Raw genomic sequence first — 20,923 nt, 5'->3', positions numbered from 1 at the left:
TTATGTTGGAAAAAAATTTTTTGGTTTTTTTTTTAAGTATTTTTAAAGATTAAAATTTCAGCTGGCCAGGTTGAAAGGTGTGAATCAGGTGTGAAATAACTACTGTGTTGTACTACTCTTCCCTGCAACTGCATGTACCTTCTGTTATTGTAAGCAATGAATGCCAATGATTCTGTATAGTCCAGGCCTGTCTGAGGTCCTCATGCAGGTTCTCTTCCCTGTAAGAAACATCTTGCTTATGTTCCAGAAATGAAACTTAGATTTCCCTCATATATTAAGGAAAATTACTTAAGCTGCATATGATGAAAGTACCTACTAGTCTAAGATGAATATTTCTGTTGCTAAAAATTATAACAGTCTGCAGTACTGCTTAAGCCCATTGACTGATTTGCTTTTGGTGTGCATGTTTTCAGATTTTAGGTCAGTATCATTGCTTTTGGCTTTAAAGTAGATGTGGTACAATGGGTTCAAGATCCAAGTTTCCATTGTGAGTTCATACAACATTGACAGTGCTGATGAGGCATTCAGTTACTGAAAATACGATGTCAAATGCAAGAGTTGAGGCATTGGTATCATCTGTTTTCTATCAATGTACAAGATCTTAATGGCAAATTAAAATGAACAGTCTTAGTGTTGTGCATCTTACTGGTACAAGAGAACTTTCAGTTTATGTTCATGCTATAATAGTCTTGTAACTTTGGCTTTTACATCTTCCAGTACTTCTGTAGATTCTGTTCACTTCTTTTGGTGATAATATGTTTGAGGAAAGAAACTTTGCAGTTGAGTGAGTTTTTACCCTAACCATTTGCTTTCTGTTAGTAAATACTTGCTTCATTTAACCTAAGCTAGAAACTTCATAAGTAGCTGAAATTGAGTTGCAGGTATTTTTTAGGATACAAAATATAATTTTAAATAACTTATGTTTTATTTCCTGCCTTTTGCATGCTGGAGTGATTCTTTTCCTTCACATGAGCTCAGTGACCTAAGTTTAAATCTAGCTGGTTTAGTCTATCTTCAGTGGAAGCAATAGGTTGATTTTAAATTCCACATTTGGAAGAGTTAACAGCTTGTTATGAACCTGACAATAGAAAATCAGCCCAACAAAGGTATCTTATCCCTTTTCTCTTACTACATTCTAATACTTTTACCTAAAAATGTCCATAATGGTGCATAAGTTGGTCCATTTCAACCTGTTCAGCCTTCTATTTTAAATGTCCTTTCCAGTAGCTGATACAAGTGAAACACAGCATTGAAGCAGCAGTTTAGCTATATTTTCACTGTGGCTATCGTTATTGTTTCTTTTTCATGGTAAGATGAGATGAATGCCAGTTCAGGTTTATCATTTTCAGTCTCTTATTTGACTCTCCATACCCATTACTGGGATTTCAATACATGTTTGTTTTTTGAAGGATGCCTATCTTTCCTTTGCTAGAAAGATTGACTGAGTAAAAGCAAGTCCTTCAGGGTATTTTTAATGGTAGTGGTATTTTGCTTGAATCTGGGGCTTGAGATGAGTGCCATAAGATTCAACTTGATCCTTCTTTTGATCTTTGAAACTAATGAGTGGTCTGTAAAGGCAGCTTTCTTTCATCCCATTGCATAAAAGGGGAAGATATACATTCCTGCTCTTTTTACAGGGATGAAAGATTTTGGTACCAAAGATTTTCTTACCTTAGTTAAGGAAAGCAGGCTACCAAGCCATGATGTTTGGTTTTTAGTCCCATCTTTAAGCTATGAACCTGTCTAAAGATAGAAGTAAGAACAAAACTATCTCTGATAGTACTGTCACAGAAAATAGATTTAGTTTCTTGATAAACTCTGAATGTGCTTGGTGATAGATCTCCACAAATGTAGTGCTTTGACTGCCTTTGAAATTTTGGGAGCAAAACGTATTAGCTTATAATGTATTTATTGCTTATAATGTATTTATTACTTAACAAAACTCTTACCATTTCCCACTTGAATTACTATTGAAATTAATTTAATAAATAAATTACTAGTTCCTTTAAATCATCCAAATTTTTACAGTATGACACCAGTGGCTTCCAGAGTATCTTCATACCCAAGTTCTCTTCCCATACCGAGTTCTCTTCCCAAGACTACAGATTTCTTTTACCAACAGATCTTGTTTCTAGGACAGTAGTTGCAGCACTCTGTTCAAGAGAATTCCTGGATGCCAGACATGAAACGTTTTCTGGAAACAAGCTAGTAATAAATAGCATGACGTCAGGAAGAAAATTTGCTCTGTGGGTGTTGAAGAACACTACATCATTAGTTTTAAATCACCCTGTAGTTGAATATATGTCATATACAGTCTTGTTGAATACTGTTGTTCCTGTCATCTCACTTCTTATGCAACTTCCTGTGTTTTTTTTTTTTTTACCTGTGTATCAGTTAAAAGGGTTCCAAAGGATATAGTGAATTTATAGTCACCTATCAAAAATACCTCTGTTGAGCTGTGGTCTGATTCATGCTTGATTTGAGATCTGCTATCTCAAATCTGATATCAAGTGCAGCGCTGCCTTCCTCCGTTTCACCCTTTGCACTTTTGCACAAAACCAGTATGTCTTAAATTCCTCCTGCAGTGATGGCTAACTTCTATCATGTAGATTAGTACATTCCCCTTTCCCAACCTTATGGTCATTAAAGGAAATCAAAATTTGCTCATTAGACATTATAAAGCACTGGCCTTTGCTTTAAATAAACCTTATGTTTATTTTGTCTTCAAGCTTACTTCTGTTTTACAGAGAGAATATTTTGCATTAATGTGTGCTTATTTACAAATACACAAGTGCATATTGGAAAAAAAAAATCTCTAAATGACTCTCATGTTCACTCTAGGATGTATTCTCATAGGGCTTAAGTATGATTTCTTAACCATATTAACATTGCTTAAGAGTTTTAGTAACCGCGGAAGTGAGCTGTATTTAAACATTAACTGAACCTTACTTATAATTTTTTTTTTTTTAGAAGAAAATATTATTGGCATGGATAACCAAGTCTGTGTCCAGATTTACTCTTTTTACAAGGGAGTTAAGCCAGTGGAGATAAAAAAAAATGTCTCCATAGCAAGAAGTTGTAATTACTTACTTGTAAATTGAATTTAAGGTCCCTTCCAACCCAAACCATTCTGTGATACTACGAATCTTTTAATGTGGCCTGCATATATGGACACTCTCCCTCTTGCTTCATGTTGGGATGCTTCCGTGACTAATGCTAGGTATTCTGCAGTTCACACTGATCAAGTGCTTCTAAAAATCAGTGGTTGGAATTTATTAGGGAAACCCAAACCTACTCTTTCTTTTTTTCCCTTGAGTCTTTGCATTTTGGGACTTTAAAGACTACAAGCGGTGAAGGTATGAAGTAAAAAATGCCTGTATGCTTAAAGAGATTAAAACTTAAATGTATTTTTCAGCATATTCTGTTTACTGGTTACTTTGCAGGATTGAAACTTTTCAAATGAGCTTATTCTGCAGTACTGAAAGGGTAAAAATGTCAAGTCTGTAAATAGCCGTACTAAGGTAGGATTCCCCCTCACCTGTGTGAAAGGCAGATGTGAAATTATCCTGAGGAACTGTGTTTGAAGCTATAGCGAATGGAATGGTTTACAGCTTATGTGGGATAAACATTGAAATACAAACCATTTAAAGGGAAATCCTTCCTCTATTATCCTGTCTTACCTCTGTAATTGTTTTACTCATTCTTCTGAAAACAGTGAATAATTATGTTGGATTAATAGATGTCTGTTTAATATTTTAACCACAGATAAATATCTCTATTAATACGTCTGTTACATACAGCCTGTGATAATGTTAGGACCAACCTATATATTTGCTGAAAGCAAGCAAATACACCAAAAGTTTGTACACATTTTTGTTGTTTTTATTTTGTATTGACTAGCAGAACTACTATACTTAGTAGCTGACTTTTCAAGGTGAATTTAGAACAGTGTCATAATTGAAATAATTTCATAAAGGCTCTTTTTTTTTAAGTATATAGTACAATTTGTACAGTTTGAGTAACATCGATGCATTGTCAGAGTTCGGACTTTACACACTTACTTGCGATCTGACCTTACAGAATCACAGGTTATGCCAGGTTACATTTATTTATGCAAAGTCTTTCTTATTAGACTTTGTCACTGACTTTGAAATACTGTGCTTAGTTCTGAGCTGGTTATTACAGGTGTGGAGATACAAGAGCAGAGGAAACAAGGCAGGCAAGATCTGACAGAAAGAGTGTTAGAACAAAGTTCCTTTAGGTGTCTCTGTAAGAGAGTTGTGATTCCGTCAGTAATTCTGGTAGTTCATTAGGCTTTTTGTAGTTTCTTGAGCAAAGTAACCCATAATACTGCATAGCTTCAATTTATAATGCTACCTAGGTTACTTGTGAAATGGTGGGTTTTTCTCTCAGGCTTTATTAGAATCGGTCTTTAAAGGTTAGACCATGTTGGTTGCTCACAGACATACTGAGTTCAATCAGCACACCAAAAGTTTTCATCCTCTCATGTTTCTAATCAGTGATTTTACAGGAAAAATATTAGTTGCTTCTTAGTGTGTTGTCTTTACGCTTCTACTATTCCAGCAAGAAAGATAATTCTGTTTTTCATTTATTTTATACCTGTTACCTAAATGAGCAATTCCAAGATGGAATTTCATTTGACTACTGCTGTTTCCATGCCACAGTCATTAATTAATACATGACATAAGCACAATTAAAGAATCAGTATTTAAAATTCACTTCTCAAGGCAAAGTATTTTGTTTTGCTTTTAGCCACTTTCATAAGCTACACACCTTTCAGTCCTTTTACTAACTGCCATATTCTCCAATATAATATGTGTTGTCCTCTACATGCCTTATGATGGCACTCAAGGTGATCTGCTCCATAACCTTTTTCGGCACTGCAATAAGACTGATAGGCCTGGAGTTCCCAATATCTTCCTTTTAGCCCTTCTGGTAGATGGGCATCACATTTGCTAACCTCCAGTTAGCTGGGACCAACTTGGTCAGCTGGGACCAACTTAGTCAGCCAGGACTGCTGATTAATGGTGGAAAGTGGCTTGGCAAGCACTTCCATCAGCTCCCTCAGTACCCTTGGGTGGATCCCACTTGGCCCCTGATAATTGTGTGTGTCTGAGTGGTGTAGCAGTCACTGACCATTTTCCCTTGGATTATGGGGACTTCATTCTGCTCCCTGTCTTCCAGCTCAGGAGGACAGACTGAGACAAAATGGGCATTACGTACATCAGCCTTTTCCTCAGCCTTTGTTGCTATGTTTCCTCCCACATCCAATAGAAGACGAATATTTTCCTTAGCCCTGTTTTTCTTGCTAATATATTTATAGAAACATTTTTGATTATTTTTCATGGCAGCAACCTGGTTAAGTTCTAGTTGGGTTTTGTCCCTTCTAAATTTTCTGCCTGCATAACCTCATGACATCCTTGTAGACCTGCTGAGTGGCCTGCCCCTTCTTATAAAGGTCATAAACTCTCTTCTTTTTTCCTGAGTTCCAGCCAAAGCTCTCTGTTCAGCCAGGCCAGTCTTCCCCACCAGCTCATCTTTCTGCACATGGGGACAGTGACAGCCTGCTGCTGTGCCTTTGAGATTTCCTTTCTTGAAGAATGTCCAGCCACCCTGGACTCCTTTGCCCTTCAGGACTGCCTCCACTGCGACTCTGTCAACAAGGCCAGAGTCTGCCTCCTGGAAGCCTAAGGCAGCAGTTCTGCTGACCCTCTCCTTACTTCTCCAAGAATTGAGAATTCTATCATTTTGTATTCTCTATGCCCAAGACAGCCTCCAGCCATCACATCACCCACAAGTCCTTTGTTCACAAACAGCAGGTCCAGTGGGACACCTCCTACAGTTGGCTCCCTCACCAGCTGTGTCAGCAGGTTTTCTTCCACACACTGTAGGAGCCTCCTGGACAGTTTGCTTTACTGCACTTCCGGGAGACGTCTGGGAAGTGGAAATTGCCTATGAAAACAAGGGTTAGTGACAGTGAGACTTTTCTCACCTGCTTATAGAATATTTCATCTGCCTCTTTATCCTGGTTGGGTGGTCTGTAACAGACTCCCACCATGATGTCTGTCTTGTCCTTCCCCCTGATTCTTAGCCATAAACTACTCAACCCCATTGTCACCATCATCAAGCTCTAGCCCTGTGTGTCAGGTAGCCCTAACATAGAGGGCTACCCCATGGCTTATCCTTCTTTGCCTATCTCTTCTGAAGAGTTTATAACCACCTATTGCAGCACTCCACTTGTGGGAGTCATCCCACCATGTTTCCATCATGGCAGCTATTTCATAATTTTCCTGCTGCACAGTGGCTTCCAGCTCCTCCTATTTATTGCACATGCTGCATGCACTGGTGTAGGTGCACTTCAGTTGAGCTATTGATGCCACCACCTTTTTGCAGTGGAAGCCATAATTCTTACATAACTATTCCTGGGCACTTCTATTGATGTGTAGTTTCTAACTCATCAGTAACCCTTGTGTCTTTGCTGACACATGGTTCTCCATCCTTTGCTTCCCCTGAGACAGTAGACCAAAGGACCTTGCTAGCACACCCTATCTCAAACATTGGTGTGCTGCACCCGCAGCTTATCTCTAATGGATCTGGTTGGTGAGATGACCTTGCTACCTTTTTTTACGTATATGGCTGGGAGAACTTTTTGTTTCTTACTGAGGTCTGCATTGACTTTTCGTACTGTCCTTATTACCATAGTTTCTGACCTCCAAGTCAGAGGTCCCTCCTTGTAGGCTTCTTTTCATTCTGAACATGTCTTGTCACATAAGTATTCCTGTGATTTTGATTTTTATTTTTTCATATTTTTTTGGTGGGTGTAACCTTTAGCTGCCATTCGAGAATGATATTGGTCTCCCATACGTCCTGTCTCATGTCTGCATTAATATCTTGCATACTGTAGGAAACTTAAGAGTAATTCGGATCATACTGAGGTCAACACATACTGGGTGACCCTGCTGCTTGGGCTCCCTTAATTCAGGGTCACCATGTAAACATCTACATTCGAGGTGCCTTGTGCTGAATGGAATGTCACCCTATCTCCATAGTGCTTTAATCACTGGCACTTGATCATCCTGGTTATTGATTATAGGAAAAAAAGTTAAATTCAGCAAATGGTTCAAGTCGTACAGGTGACTGTATTATAGACAGTTGGTTATTAGCAACATGTGATATTACTGCTTTCTTTTAAGCGTTTCTGCTGTGATGCATAGTTGTTAGTTAACTTTTCCATGCTAGCAGACAGTAGTGTGTGACTCACTTGCATTGCTGTCACCCGTTCTCCATTCTCCTGGCAGATCCTCATGCAATTAGAAATGATGCAAAATTGTAATCACTAATTTGTTAAAATACGAACTTAGAGTTGGCATTCTGGACAGTCTTCATTTTCCGAGGGGTTTAGCTTTTGGTGTAAAACAGAATTTTCCAGTTGACTATAGCTGGTGAGATTTTATGCTGTGAATGACTGATTACTTTGAGGGTAAATTTCAGATGAATTCTGTCACCATTGATAAATTGCTTATTGTTCATTGCAGCCTACCAATCAAGTTAAGCTAATGCAGCTACAACAGGCTGCAATTTTATTAAGGATACTGGCAAGGCTTTTGCAGATTAAGTTGTGCCAAAGTCCTGTCAGGATGTACTCCAATTTAGTTTTTCTAAAATAGTTAATAAAAACAAAATCTGTGCAGATCTAGAATATTTAAAAATGCACCAAAATATTTAAAATGTAAAGCTTAGATTCTTTTAGCTCATCGCCTAGACATGCATTTAAATTATATGCTTATTTTGTACATTTTCTGATTACTTAGAATATGTTCTCCAAAAGCTTATATGAAATGAATATATAAACAGTGTACAGAACATGTGTCTTTTAAATGTGTGCCTTTATCAGTTTGCTTTCACATTGTTATGTTTTAAACCCAGCCGGTAACTCAGTACCGTGCAGCTGTTCACTCACCCTTTCCTCCTCTGGGTGGGATGGGGAGGAGAATCAAAAGAATGTAAACCCCATGGGTTGAGATAAGAACAGTTTAATAACTAAAATAAAGTAAAATATAGTGATAATAGAAAGAATACCAATAGCAACAACAATAATAATGGGAAACAAGAGAAGAAATGAAAGCTCAGAAAACCCAAGTGATGCACAGTGCAATTGCTCCCCACCCACTGACCTATACCCAGCCTGACTGGAGCAGTGATCTGGGCCTTCCAGGTAACTCCCCCAGTTTATATACTGGGCATGATGTGCTGTAGTGTGGGAATACCCTTTTGGCTAGTTCGGGTCAGGTGTCCTGTCTCTGCTTCCTCCCAGCTTCCTGTGCCCCTTCTCACTGGCAGAGCATGAAACTGAAAAGTCCCTTGATTGGAGTAAGCATTACTTAGAAACAACTAAAACATCAGTGTGTTATCAGCATTGTTCCCAGACTAAAGCCAAAACACAACACTGCACCAGCTACTAGGAAGAAAAATAAGTGTTAGAGCTGAAACCAGGACACATAATTGAACTTTGCAAACTTTAAAAAAATATTTCTACTTTGGCTCTTCTGTTTCATAGTAAAAATCCTATCTTAAAATTAATGCATATCTTTTACATTGGTTCATAAGCTTCATAGTCAAAACATTCTTACAGCATCTCTCTATTTATTATTTTTAAAGTAAATATTTTTATAAGGAACCAGTAAGAGCAAGGCAGCAAAGAACTCTCCAGGTCAGCTGAAATGGTATTTGTTTAGCCCTGCAGAAAATGACTGTGAAAGCATTTTATGACTATTTAAGGAGTTTTATAGGAATAAATTGTAGGACCACCCTCTTCATCCCAACAGACTTGTTAATTTCAGATCTCTCATGAATCAGAATTCAGCTAATGCAGAACTTGTGTAAAATGAGAGGTTTCTAAAGCATTTTGTTTTAACAGGCAATGGAAAGAAGAAAAACCTTTCTTTTCAATTTACTTTTTGAATGTCAGTGTTCTTACACATTTATTTACACTTTTCTCACCTTTCGTAAGTAAGAGATACTGTTTCAAGTTTTTGTTGTTAAAACAGATTTCGTTAGTGGTGCAATGCAGATAGATAGGACCATTCCTATTTCTTGCAAATAGGCAGTCATTTGTAGGAGCCCTAGCAAACTATAGAAGAATTTCTGAAGTTGTAGTTCTATATAATTTCTATAAAGTTATGATAACATAATTTGAGTTCTAGGTTTTTCTTGCTTTAGGGAAGGTTATCTCTTCTTGGTACTGGTATAGAAGTGTTTACCTCACTCTTAAGTGATGGAAGTGCTTTGATATGAAGTACTGTTAAGATAGGAGGATTGTATTCATTGTGCTTTGCGTATTTGCCATTTCTGTTTATAGTTTTTGTCACCTCTTCTTATGGATAGCATCATACTAGAAGTGACTTCTGGGTTAATTATTTTTCCAGGTTTAAGATGCTGCTGTGTGTACTTAATACTTCAAAGTTCTGTTATAGATAGCAGTGGCTCAATAAAGAGCACTGACTCTTGAGTGTATGTCAGTTGTGTATCAGTTAACAGAGCACACTCTCTGAACCGATGTAAGGGTTTTCTGCTTGCTGTTATTGACAGGTAGCCCTGAGTTTTTGATATCACAATTTCTGAAAAATAATACCTTCTGCAGCATAAAATACAGGTTTTGAAAGATCTTCTTCCTAACAGTAAGGTCTAGGAGTTACTGGGTCCTTGTTGACAAGTAGTTGTTTAGGCTCTAAAGCTCACTTTAATTGCCAAGTTGATTTAGTTGATTTTTTTTTTTTTTTTTGGTCCCTATTCTGAACAGCTTTTCTGTGGCATTTCTTTTCATTTTGTATCAGTAAGCATCCTGAAATAAATTAAAACCTTGAATTCACTCCAAGGCTACTACTTATATTTAGTAATTTGTATGTCCTTGCACCAAGGGAAAATTTTGACCGAAAGATACATCCGTCCTCTCTGTACTGATAAAAGCATCTTGATGTCCTATTTATAAATTACAGTATTCAGCATATGTACAAAGAATTTTTTCATGTCTGTGTTTATTGGTTTATGCTGTAATTTGCATAGTGCAATTTCTTATTAAGTATAACACATACAAAATAAAAAAAATATTTTAAACATACAAACATTAAAATGTTTTCCTAATGTGTATTCTGCTGATGCAAATGCCCTATGCTATGTGAAAGACTATTCATTTTAACAAAAAGGATCAACTGTAACTTACTTTCTTTGTTTTTACTATAAATTAATATCAGAACTGAGAATGACATAACAAAGGAACAGATTTAACCTTTTTCAGAAGTGATTTGATCTTGAGGAGTAGGATAGAGGGAAATGTTCAATGTGATCTAAAAACTCATCCACTGTTTTAAGGGAGTTTTGTTGATATTTAAATATATTGAAGTGTTCTTATCCAGCTCTTACTTTTACCTTTCAAGTGTTTTTTTGCCTGTCTTGAAAAAGGGTACAGTGACAGTATTTTGACGATGAAAGGCTCTCAGGTATCACATTAGCTTCTACATGTATTGTCCCTGTCCATGTGATTTGCAGCAGCTTAAAGTATTTCCTTCTGAGTCTTTTTGCACAGCCTATGTTCCCCTCACATGATCAAAAGGAAATAACTATGCTAAATGAGCATTGAGTAAGCACTTTCAAGATAATTTTTATTTGAGTTTAAAATTGTTCTGTTTCCTGTTTTCCTTTGTTCTCAAGTGAATAGGCCTTGTTTTAATACAAGGGTTGGAAATGTCAGAACTCTATGGAACTGACATTTTTTTCAGTTCCTAGTTTTACCTGAGTTTTGCATCACATGCTCAGCATAAATTGGATTATATCATGCTTCTAATAGTTGCGCAACATGAGGCACTTAAAGCCCTTCAAATGTATCTAACAGCTATTTTACTTTTCCCTGCACTGAGCTGTGTAATATAGATTTTAATTGTTTTCTTTTACAGATTCTTCACAGCCTTTCCTGGAAGCCTGCAGTAATGAATCCTTCTTCCGAACTTGCTCTCTTTTGCTTCGAAGTTCTAAGCTAGATACTCAGATTTTGGAAAAGCTCTGTGTGATACTGCAAAAACTCTCCAGAATAAAGTAATTCTTTATTACTATTATTCTGTTAGTTATGATTAGATCAGCAAACTCAAGGACTTTTACTTTTCTCTTTTTGCAAAAACTCATCTCTGTTTTGCTGTTTATTTGCTCCACCATAGACAATGCTGGATGTTCTCTGCTAGCAGGTGGGGTTGGAATTAGATGATCTTTAAGGTCACTTCCAGCCCAAACCATTCTGTGATTCTATAAATTGCATTGGAAAGGTACTAAAAGTAAAATTAAAAATTTTTCATTTGTTGCTTTTAGAAACTTTTCACATGAGTGTGAAACCCTGTTATAGCCTTTCCTTGAGCTTTCATTATACTACATGTTCACTTACTCAAGTGAAATTATATTTTTTGGTGAGTTTTGACAAGATTTTTCTCACCATGCATATATAACCTTCTGCTTAGAGACATTATACACATGTAGAAGACTTATATGTAACTGCCAATGTAATGCACATTTTCCTTCATTAAAATACCATTTTCTGTAGAAGTTCTAATGTTTAGATGAAACCTCTCAGTTTTAAATTGACAACTATTGTATGTAAAATCTTTTGCAGAAGTAATAAGAAGATGTTTGAAATGTTTGCTCTTCACCAAATGATCCAAGAACTGCACAGGACTACAAATCCAGATCATGTTTTTCTCTGTATAAACCTCAACTCAATTCTGTTAAATTTGGGATTGTCAAGGAGTAACTCTCTTATCTCCGGTTTAAGCACAAGTCACTAGCACTATCATTCAATCTAATTTTTGTTCTGTATAACTTTTACCAACAGCCTATGTTACTTGAAATTTGGAGGGGTTTTCTTACGGTTTTGTGTAAATTAATGAAGCAGAACCTCAGTACTGCATAAGTTACTCTGTATTGTGTGGAATCTCATTAATATTTCCCTCACTCATGAAAAGGAAAATGAAAATTTGCATAATATGTTAAATGGCTTTCTTCATTGAAAGAAATGAAAATAATGCTTCTGATCTGAATGATTCATTTATCCTAAGGGACTGGATCACTTGAGTCAGCAGATCAGAAATACCACCCTTTCCTTACAGGTATGAATCTTGGTTTCCTTTGACTCTTCAGAGAGTTTTATAAATTCATTTATTTATTTTATGGTTGATAAGTAATGGACAAGTATCAAATTATCTTTTGATAGAGTTGTAGTATGATTTAACATAACTAGATATGTTGAATGAGAAATATTTTTGGTTTAATTTCAGAATGCCATAGTGGTTTTTTATTTTTTATATGTATATGTAACAGTATTTTATCCTGCTTTGTAAGAATTTCTAGTGTCACTTGGGTTGTAGCATCTCTGCAAATGTAAATAAAAACATTCCTTCAAATGCCTGGCAATAGTAGTCCCCAATGTAAAATACTTTATTTTATTATTTCTGCTATATTTTGTATTAATTTGCAATACAATCCTCATAGTACCCACATTTCTTTTCTGCATGTAATGAATATACTTTCTGTCTGCCACAGTTCAGTGTTCAGAAGTTCTTGCACGTAGGGAATAGGATACTACTTAAAAATTCAACTTAGTCCTCCGATTTCTGGTTTGTGCTGTAATTACTGAAACTCTTTAATTACAAAATTGAGGCTCTGGTTAAAATTTAAAGATCTGCTGTATGTTAGTTTTTCACTAAGACTGGCAGTATAAAACTTCAGAGTGCTTTACTTCTCAGTTCCATACTTCTTACCCCCCACACACACCTTGGTTTTCCTTTGTATTTTTTACCAGAACTCTTTGAACTGAGTCTTTGAAGTTGAATTCTAAATGCAGATATTTTTCTAGCAATGTGACTTGCGTTTCTGACAAGCTTTCCTATGAAAGGATTCTACACTACATTTGGCATCATGTATGTCCAGAAGAGAGAACAAGCAGTGTGTACTCTTTGGGCAGGAAATGAATTCTAGGTAATTTTTAAATCACACTAATAATAGCTAAAAGCTTTTGCTGACAGTGGATTATGTTTTGGAATAGGATTTCTTCATCAGGCATTTCAGAATTTTGTCAGATTTACCCAAAGTGCAAAAGCTTGCTTATACCTTTGGCTGGAGACAAAACCCTCTTATTTAGCAAGTGTGTTCCCAGTTCTCATGTGCTTCTCCATCCGCTTGGTTATTAAAAATACTAGAAAATAAATCAAAAAAAGCTATAGAAAGTTGTTGGGTTTCCTGCATTCCCAGGAATGTTGATTGTGCTTATGGCTTTCAGCTTTCATCACTGTGGTTTGTTAATCTAACCTTTTTTGTGGTACCAATTTAACACTGTGTGTTCGTCCAATAACTGCAAAGGTAATGCAGTAAAAGAGCATGATGTAGCTTTTACGATGGGTCCCTTGTGTTTTCTGTTCAGTGGGATTTGCAGTCTGACAAGATGAATCGCCGAATTTTTATGATCTAGAATGTTTCTGTTAAAATGCAAAAAAGTATTTTTGAATCTGTTACATATTAATGCAATTAAATTGATGAACTAAGGATAAGATAAATGATTTTGATCTTAGTTAAATTTTAACTGAGCTGTAAAGAAAAATAGAAGTTCTTGATTTAACATTCATGTAACAGTAAACAAAAAGTATCAGCAATAAAGAAATAAATTAATTATGAATATGAAGTGTCTATAAATAAAAAAGCTCTAGTTAGTTCCAAAATGTGCATGTGATTTTTGATGCAGGGTAATTCTTTGTTAAAAAATGAGACTCTAGTACAGTCACATGAAGGCTATACTTGTGATGGTAGAAGTGATTTTTTTTTTTTTTTTTTAAGCCAGTTGTTGACAGACAACTTGGAGTAGTTCCTTAGTACACTGTCATAAAATTTTTCAGTGAAGATATTTGAAGAACATATACTATGCCATGATTTTTCCAAAATTTATTACTAATAAATCCCTGTTAAGGCAGAAATATTTACGAAGCCTCCTAATATCTAGAAAGGCAAAACGATGAATTTGGAATTGGTTTTATTTTCAGTTTGTGTGGAATTGCATCTTTAAACATGCAGGGGTTTATGATACATGCAGACTATAAATACAAGTGAAAAGAATGTCTTACAATATGTTTTCAGGATCAGAGACTTCAAGGAATGTAACGTGTCAGTCTGCCAGAAATGAAACTAAAATGATCAAAAATAATAAACTGATGGAGATTTTAGATCTATTCTGTTTCAATTTGTAATTGACTATCTACGGTAACTTATGATGTCTGTGTTAGAAGCATAGATAATCTGGCTTGCCTTCATCATTAGGAGGTTGAAATATGTGCTATGATGAATACTGTACCAAAATCACAGTTACTTCTGTGTTTCTGCTTCTAAACATTTGGTATATCAAATTTTGTACACACCTGCTGGTTGCACTCTCTTGACCATCAATCCTGTGGGCCAGCCCACCCCAATTGTCCACACCAGTCCATGTTTTGGCCTTGCCCAAGCATTCCCATCCTGTTGTTGTTCTTTCGAGGCACCTTTGCAGTCTCTGGGGAAGGGGAACAGAGGAAATCAGTTGCATCTCTACTGTCTTTTGTGTTTTTTTTAAAAAGACAGGGACCTGCACAGTTCCTAGGAGCAGCCAGCTGATGAGTCAGAGCATGTAGCTTCAAACTAGCTATAATCTTGCTTGTGTATCGGTCTCCAGAGGTGATCAAATACCATCACTGGCATGAAATGAAGAAAGCTTCTGGTAGTCATAATCTGCCATTTTAAAGGAAGATAGAGAATTGACCCACAGTTTTGTGTTGCTGTCTTTGGAACAGCTGTGAGAGTGACCATTGGGAAGGTTAACAAGAATATTGCATATGCTTGTGTTAGGGTAGTGTTCATCACAGAAAAGGCTATCAAAGCTGAAGAGAAATAGTAATTATTTTTTTTTTTTTGTTACAAATGCATCTTGTAGAATTGTCATACCCTCACTGTTTATCAAAGGCTTCCTATTGATAAACGGGCAAGACAATGTTTCAGACCTGATCTACAAAGTCTAGATTTGGCAGATCTGTAAGAAAGATTGTTCAGGGTGGACAGTCGTATTTGGGGACGTTGGTACAGTTGTATTTGCAGAAGCCTGACGGATTGAAATAAAGCAAGTTAATATTAGCCAGTCTGCACAGTTTTGCTCTGTTTCTTTATATTTGTGAGTTTCACCAGCAGATAAAAGGTCTGTCTCTTAACGTGGGTTTTCACAGTTAGGTTCCAGTTCTCCTTAACATGCATCATTCTAAAGTTATATAACTGAATTCAGTATATTATGGAGAAACGTTTCTGATAGCAGATAAATTAACCTGGAAGGTAAAAGTATGCTGAAGGCAACATATTTTTGATGAACTTTTATTCATGATCAGCATCAATGTCTAAAATGTATGATTTAACTTACCAGGTTTAAAAGAAGCTCATAATTCAGAGTTATGACACTGGATCCTTTAATTATATACTGAATTTTTCACCGAAAACTTATACAGCTTCAGGGATTGATAGTCTTGTAGAACGCATTTATCTTCAGGATAACGTATTTAAACATAGTCCAGAAAGCCTGCAAATATGATCTATGAAACAATCTGGTAGTCTTCTACTTTCTAAATGGTTAGAGGAACTACAGTGGCAAAGCAGTGACCCCTTGTGCTCCTCTTAATGATATAATGCTCACACATTTTAAAACCAAAAATTATTGTAAAAGTAATAGTGTACAGTGTTGTGATCCTACCTTTGACATCCCCTCAAGAAATGCTGAGGTGGACAAAGGCATCTTCATGTGCTATACTGACTCTTGTTTTGTGCTCTGTCAAAACCAGCACTATCCATTGTCAACAGTGAGCATTAGGGGCTGCCATCTTCTGACCTTGGTTAGGACCTCTCCTGTTTATTAGACTTCTGTTTTTCACGTAATCTTGAAAGCAAGTGTCTTGTATATTTGGCTACCTGGTCACTACTAGAAGAGAGAACTTTGAACAAAACTACTTACTATTTCTACTTGTACCTCCTTTTTTTTTTTTTTGAGTGAATGGTCCTGAGTCAAAATTTAACAAGACATAACTCACAAGACGTTCTGATCTCTAAAGTCACACTGAATTACCTGAGAAAAAGAGATCCAAGAAGCCATATATATATATGTATATATATATATATTATTTTTTCTTTCCCCAAATCAATTCTCTCTGTGCCCATTGCTCAAGGATATTTAGACTGTTACCAAAGAGTATCTCCCAGAAAATACCACATTTCTCTGATCACTGTTACTTAATGGGAAGTGACAGCTCTGGTAGACACACGTAACATAGGGCTACAAACACATTGGCCATGATACTGCTAACAACAGTAGCTATGAAAGCTCAGGTTTTAATACATTTACTTTAAGGTCATCTTCAGCTCCATTAAATGGCATTCTCACTGCAGTTAGTTGTGGAGAAAATAAATAATCTATCCACCTTAAAGGAAAACAAGTATGTGATAGAGTTTCAGACAGGAGCATAATATTCCACCCACACATCAGCTTTTTGGAGAAGCAGTATGCCTTTGAAGAAGGTCAGGGGTAACTAGTGTTGCCAGACTGGTTTTGTCCTTCAGAAGAAATAGTATTCTGGTATGTAGATTCAGGACCTATTTATATAAGGAATGCAAATAAACAGACTTTCTCTGTTCCACGTTCCTCCCCATAATGCAGCTTGCTCTGTCCTCCTCCACACTGAAGTGTGACTAATTTTTTTTCACAGCAACCTTGTACACCAGGGCCAAATTCCAGAAACAGAATCCTAACTCGGCTTCCTTCCTGTTTCAGTTGTCTTTCTACTCATCAGTCTTCAGCATTACCTCCTCCTGATTCTTCATTTACTTCTATGTGGTGGATTGAATTTGAGTATCATTGTGTATTCCTGAATTCCTTTGCAATACTAACTTGAATCCTATTACAAGCTTGTTTTTAAAGCAGCCTTAACTACAAAAGAAAAAAATAAATTAAAATAAAATCTCTTTTTTTTGTTAAAAAGTGATGGACAAATGAGATGTCTCTGTGTGACCCATGTAACAGCTAATCACTGGCGTCTTCTGCGGCACAGCATGCAAAGCCTTCTTACCATTCTTCCATAAGTATTCAGACAGTCTAGTTTCACAGAACACTGGCAAAAAGGAATCAACATTTTTCTGTCCTTGAAGAGTGGTTGATATTGATAAATTAATGCCTGAGGTAACAAGTGCTGTGCATTATAACTCATATCTCAATAAATAATCAGAAAAGCTTATTTGGCTGTGGGTGAAAAAGAATATATATGCAATATCATGTGTCTAGAACTAGATATAAACTGAGGCAGTGCATTCTTACCCTGTTTATATTAACATATTTACTGGAATATGCACTAGGAAGCCTATCCAATACATAATGAGAGCATGAGCTCTCTGCTTTTCATTATCACAGAGGAGTATAGAGGGTGCTTGCAGAAGAATGACTGCTGCATGCAGGAATCATTGTTTTAGCTCTGGGTCATGATTTTCAGCTGCAGCACTAAGGTTTTTTTCTCCTAACTACACCCTCCTTATAACAAGGCAGAGGTGTATGAGGCTGAGTTCAATCGGACGATATTGAACTGGCAAGCCTTTTCATCTTCAACCTATTTCAACCTATACTCCTGGGCATTTACGCATACTATCTTTTTTTTCGTTAGTACTTCTAAATTATAGAATATGGAGGCAGTTAGCTGCTGTTGCTTTATGCTGCAAAGCAGACACCCATCCTTTTCAGCCCACCTTACCTCTTGTTTCTTTTTATTAATGTCATGAAACCAGGACCATCAGTTGTCAAACACTACGTAGATGACAGTTCCAGTCTGCAAACTAAGATCAGGAGAGCCTGAAAGTCCAGCAAGTTTCTATAAGGGCAAAACTAGGACAGTACTGGTCAGGCTAAGAAGATGGGGTTAGGTGAGAAAAGTCTCACAGTGTAGAAAGTATTAGTCTTGCCTGGGAGAAACGTTCCACAAAGTCACCCAAAAGGCTAAGTGATAGAGTAGGGACTAGGTTTATCTAGAGACACACAGTTAAGCACTCTCTCTAGTAAGGCCTGATGATGTAAAACAAAAGAAAAAATTGCTTATGTTGTTTTTGCAGTGTCCGCAACACAAGCTGTGGAAGTCCTTGCAGCAAAACCATGAGTTGACCAGAGATTTGTATGCAGCTCTTAAGTCTTTTATTTAAAGTATTTCCAAGGACTTAAAGGGTCTTTTTAACTTGAAAGCTGGGTTTTATCGGAGTATAAAAAAGAATAATTAGCTTTTAAGAGGAAAAAAAAAAAGCACATCAAAAAGGAAATAAAACATCTTGTTGATAATTTTCTCCCTAACCTGCTCATTTCCTTAGGGGTTGGGTCTTAATTTTAATTCCAACTCTAATAACTTTCTCTTTGCAGTGATTTCTGTGTGTCTCCTCTGACTCCCAGAAACATTAATCTTTGTATCAATCACAACTATTTGAGGCTCTGTCCTGTACCTGCTCCTGCCTTTACCAGTGGTCTCCCTTTCTTTGCTGTGCTGCAGTCTCTTCTTTCTCATTTTGCCTCCTAGCCTTTCCCACCTCGCATTCTTGAAGCTGCTCTTGCTGCTGGCACGCTCCTTTGCTCTGAAGGAAGGCACAGGCTTTTAATCTGCCCAGAGGAAAAGCTTGAGACAGTTTGTGGCAGTTAGAACCAGGTAAAACAGTGGCCTTTCCACTCTGCTGTGAAAAGGCAGCCTTCCTTTTAAAGGAATATGATATTGTACTGTAACTGATTTTTTCCAGAGAATTGGGGTTGTTCAGTCTGCAAAAGAGAAGACTTCCCAGTCTTCTTACGGCGGTCTTTCAGGACTTCAAAGGGCCCTGTAAGAAAGATGAGGAGAGACTTTTAGCAGGGCCTGTTGCAATAGGGCAAGGGTTATGGTTTTAAACTGAAAGAGGGGAGATTTAAACTGGATATAAGGAAGAAAATTTTTGCAATGAGAGTGGTGATACACAGGAACAAATGGCCCAGAGAGGTGGTAGATGCTCCATCCCTGGAGAAGTTCAAGGCCAGGTTGGATGTGGTTGTGAGAAACTTGATCTAGTTGAAGATGTCCAGGCTCATTGCAGGGGGGTTGGACTAGATGATTTCTAAAGGTCCCTTGCAACACAAACTATTCTATGAATCTGTGATTTATTTCCCTGTTGAGTCTTTTTTTTCAGCATTAGCTTAAAAAGCTCAGACCAAAATAGCGCCCAATTCTTTTCTGAAGAAGTGCTGCCAGGAGATGAAAAATATCTTCTCTAAAGTCAAAAATACAAAGTGGTTTCTCCACAGCAAAGGCAGGGTTGATATTTTCTCTAAAGAAAATATCCCACCGTCCCACTGTAGGAGAGGAACTGGTTCAAGACCCTCTTAAAAATCTGAATGTGCACAAGTCCGTGGGTCCTGTTGAGATCCATTCGCAGGTCCTGAAGGAGCTGGCAAATGAAGTTGCGAAGCCGCTGGCCATCATATTTGAGAAACCATGGCAGCCAGGTGAAGTTCCCGATGACTGGAAAAAGGGAAATATAACCCACATTTTCAAGAAGGGGAAAATGGATGAGCCAGGGGATTACAGACCAGTCAGTCTCACCTCTATGCCTGGCAAAATCTTGGAGCAGATTCTCCTGGATGGCATGCTAAGGCACATGAAAATCAACAAGGTGCTTGGTGACAGCCAGCATGGCTTCACTAAGGGGAAATCATGCTTGACCAATTTGGTGGCCTTCTATGATGGGGCTACAGAACTGATTGACAGGGGTAGAGCAGTTGATGTCATCTACCTGGACTTGTGCAAAGTATTCAACACTGTCCCACACAACATCTTTGTCTCTAAATTGGAGCGACAGCAATTTGATGGATGGACCACTCGGTGGATAAAGAACTGGCTGGATGGCCACACGCAAAGAGCTGTGGTCAATGGCTCAATGTCCGGCTGGAGACCAGTAACGAGTGGTGTCCCTCAGGGATCGGTGTTGGGACCGGTCTTGTTCAACATCTTTGTCGCTGACATGGACAGTGGGATTGAGTGCGCCCTCAGCAAGTTTGCCGATGACACCAAGCTGTGTGGTTTGGTTGATACGCTGGAGGGAAGGAATGCCATCCAGAGGGACCTTGACACACCTGTGAGGTGGGCTGATGCCAGCCTCATGAAGTTTAACCATGCCAAGTGCAAGGTCCTACAGCTGGGTCAGAGCAATCCCAGGCACAGCTACAGGTTGGGTAGAGAAGAGATTCAGAGCAGCCCTGCCGAGAAGGACTTGGGGGTGTTGGTTGATGAGAAAATGAACATGAGCCGGCTTCAGTGTGCGCTCGCAGCCCAGAAAGCCAACTGTATCCTGGGCTGCATCAAAAGGAGCATGACCAGCAGGTCATAGGAGGTGATCCTGCCCCTCTACTCTGCTCTTGTGAGACCTCACCTGGAGTATTGTGTGCAGTTCTGGTGTCCTCAACATAAAAAGGACATGGAACTGTTGGAACAAGTCCAGAGGAGGGCCACGAGGGTGATCAGGGGACTGGAGCACCTCCCGTATGAAGACAGGCTGAGGAAGTTGGGGCTGTTCAACCTGGAGAAGAGAAGGCTGCGTGGAGACCTCATAGCAGCCTTCCAGTATCTGAAGGGGCCCTATAGTGATGCTGCAGAGGGACTTTCATTATAGACTGTAGTGACAGGACAAGGGGTAATGGGTTCAAACTTAAACAAGGGAAGTTTAGATTGGATATAAGAAGGAAATTCTTTCCTGTTAGGGTGGTGAGGCACTGGAATGGGTTGCCCAGGGAGGTTGTCAATGCTCCATCCCTGGCAGTGTTCAA

The 20,923-nt window shown here is 37.8% G+C and overlaps 1 protein-coding gene across 6 annotated transcripts in view; it reads left to right on the top strand.

Moving 5' to 3' along the window:
• CCDC138 (coiled-coil domain containing 138) overlaps positions 1–13,273 on the top strand; it is a 32,385-nt gene extending 19,112 nt beyond the window's left edge. For all 6 annotated transcript variants that reach the window (XM_062606877.1, XM_062606876.1, XM_062606879.1 and 3 more), the window contains 2 exons: positions 10,971–11,109; positions 11,675–13,273. In XM_062606877.1, the coding sequence (XP_062462861.1) occupies positions 10,971–11,109; positions 11,675–11,846 (311 nt within the window). In that variant the 3' untranslated portion in view covers positions 11,847–13,273. The remainder of the gene's footprint in view (positions 1–10,970; positions 11,110–11,674) is intronic.
• Positions 13,274–20,923: the final 7,650 nt, after the last annotated feature.

Source organism: Pezoporus occidentalis, unplaced genomic scaffold (genome assembly GCF_034315485.1).
Source record: "Pezoporus occidentalis ecotype Australia unplaced genomic scaffold, CSIRO_AGI_Poc_V1 ctg99, whole genome shotgun sequence".
NCBI classification, from domain to species: Eukaryota; Metazoa; Chordata; class Aves; order Psittaciformes; family Psittacidae; genus Pezoporus; species Pezoporus occidentalis.
This window is presented reverse-complemented; position numbering and strand designations above follow the sequence as displayed.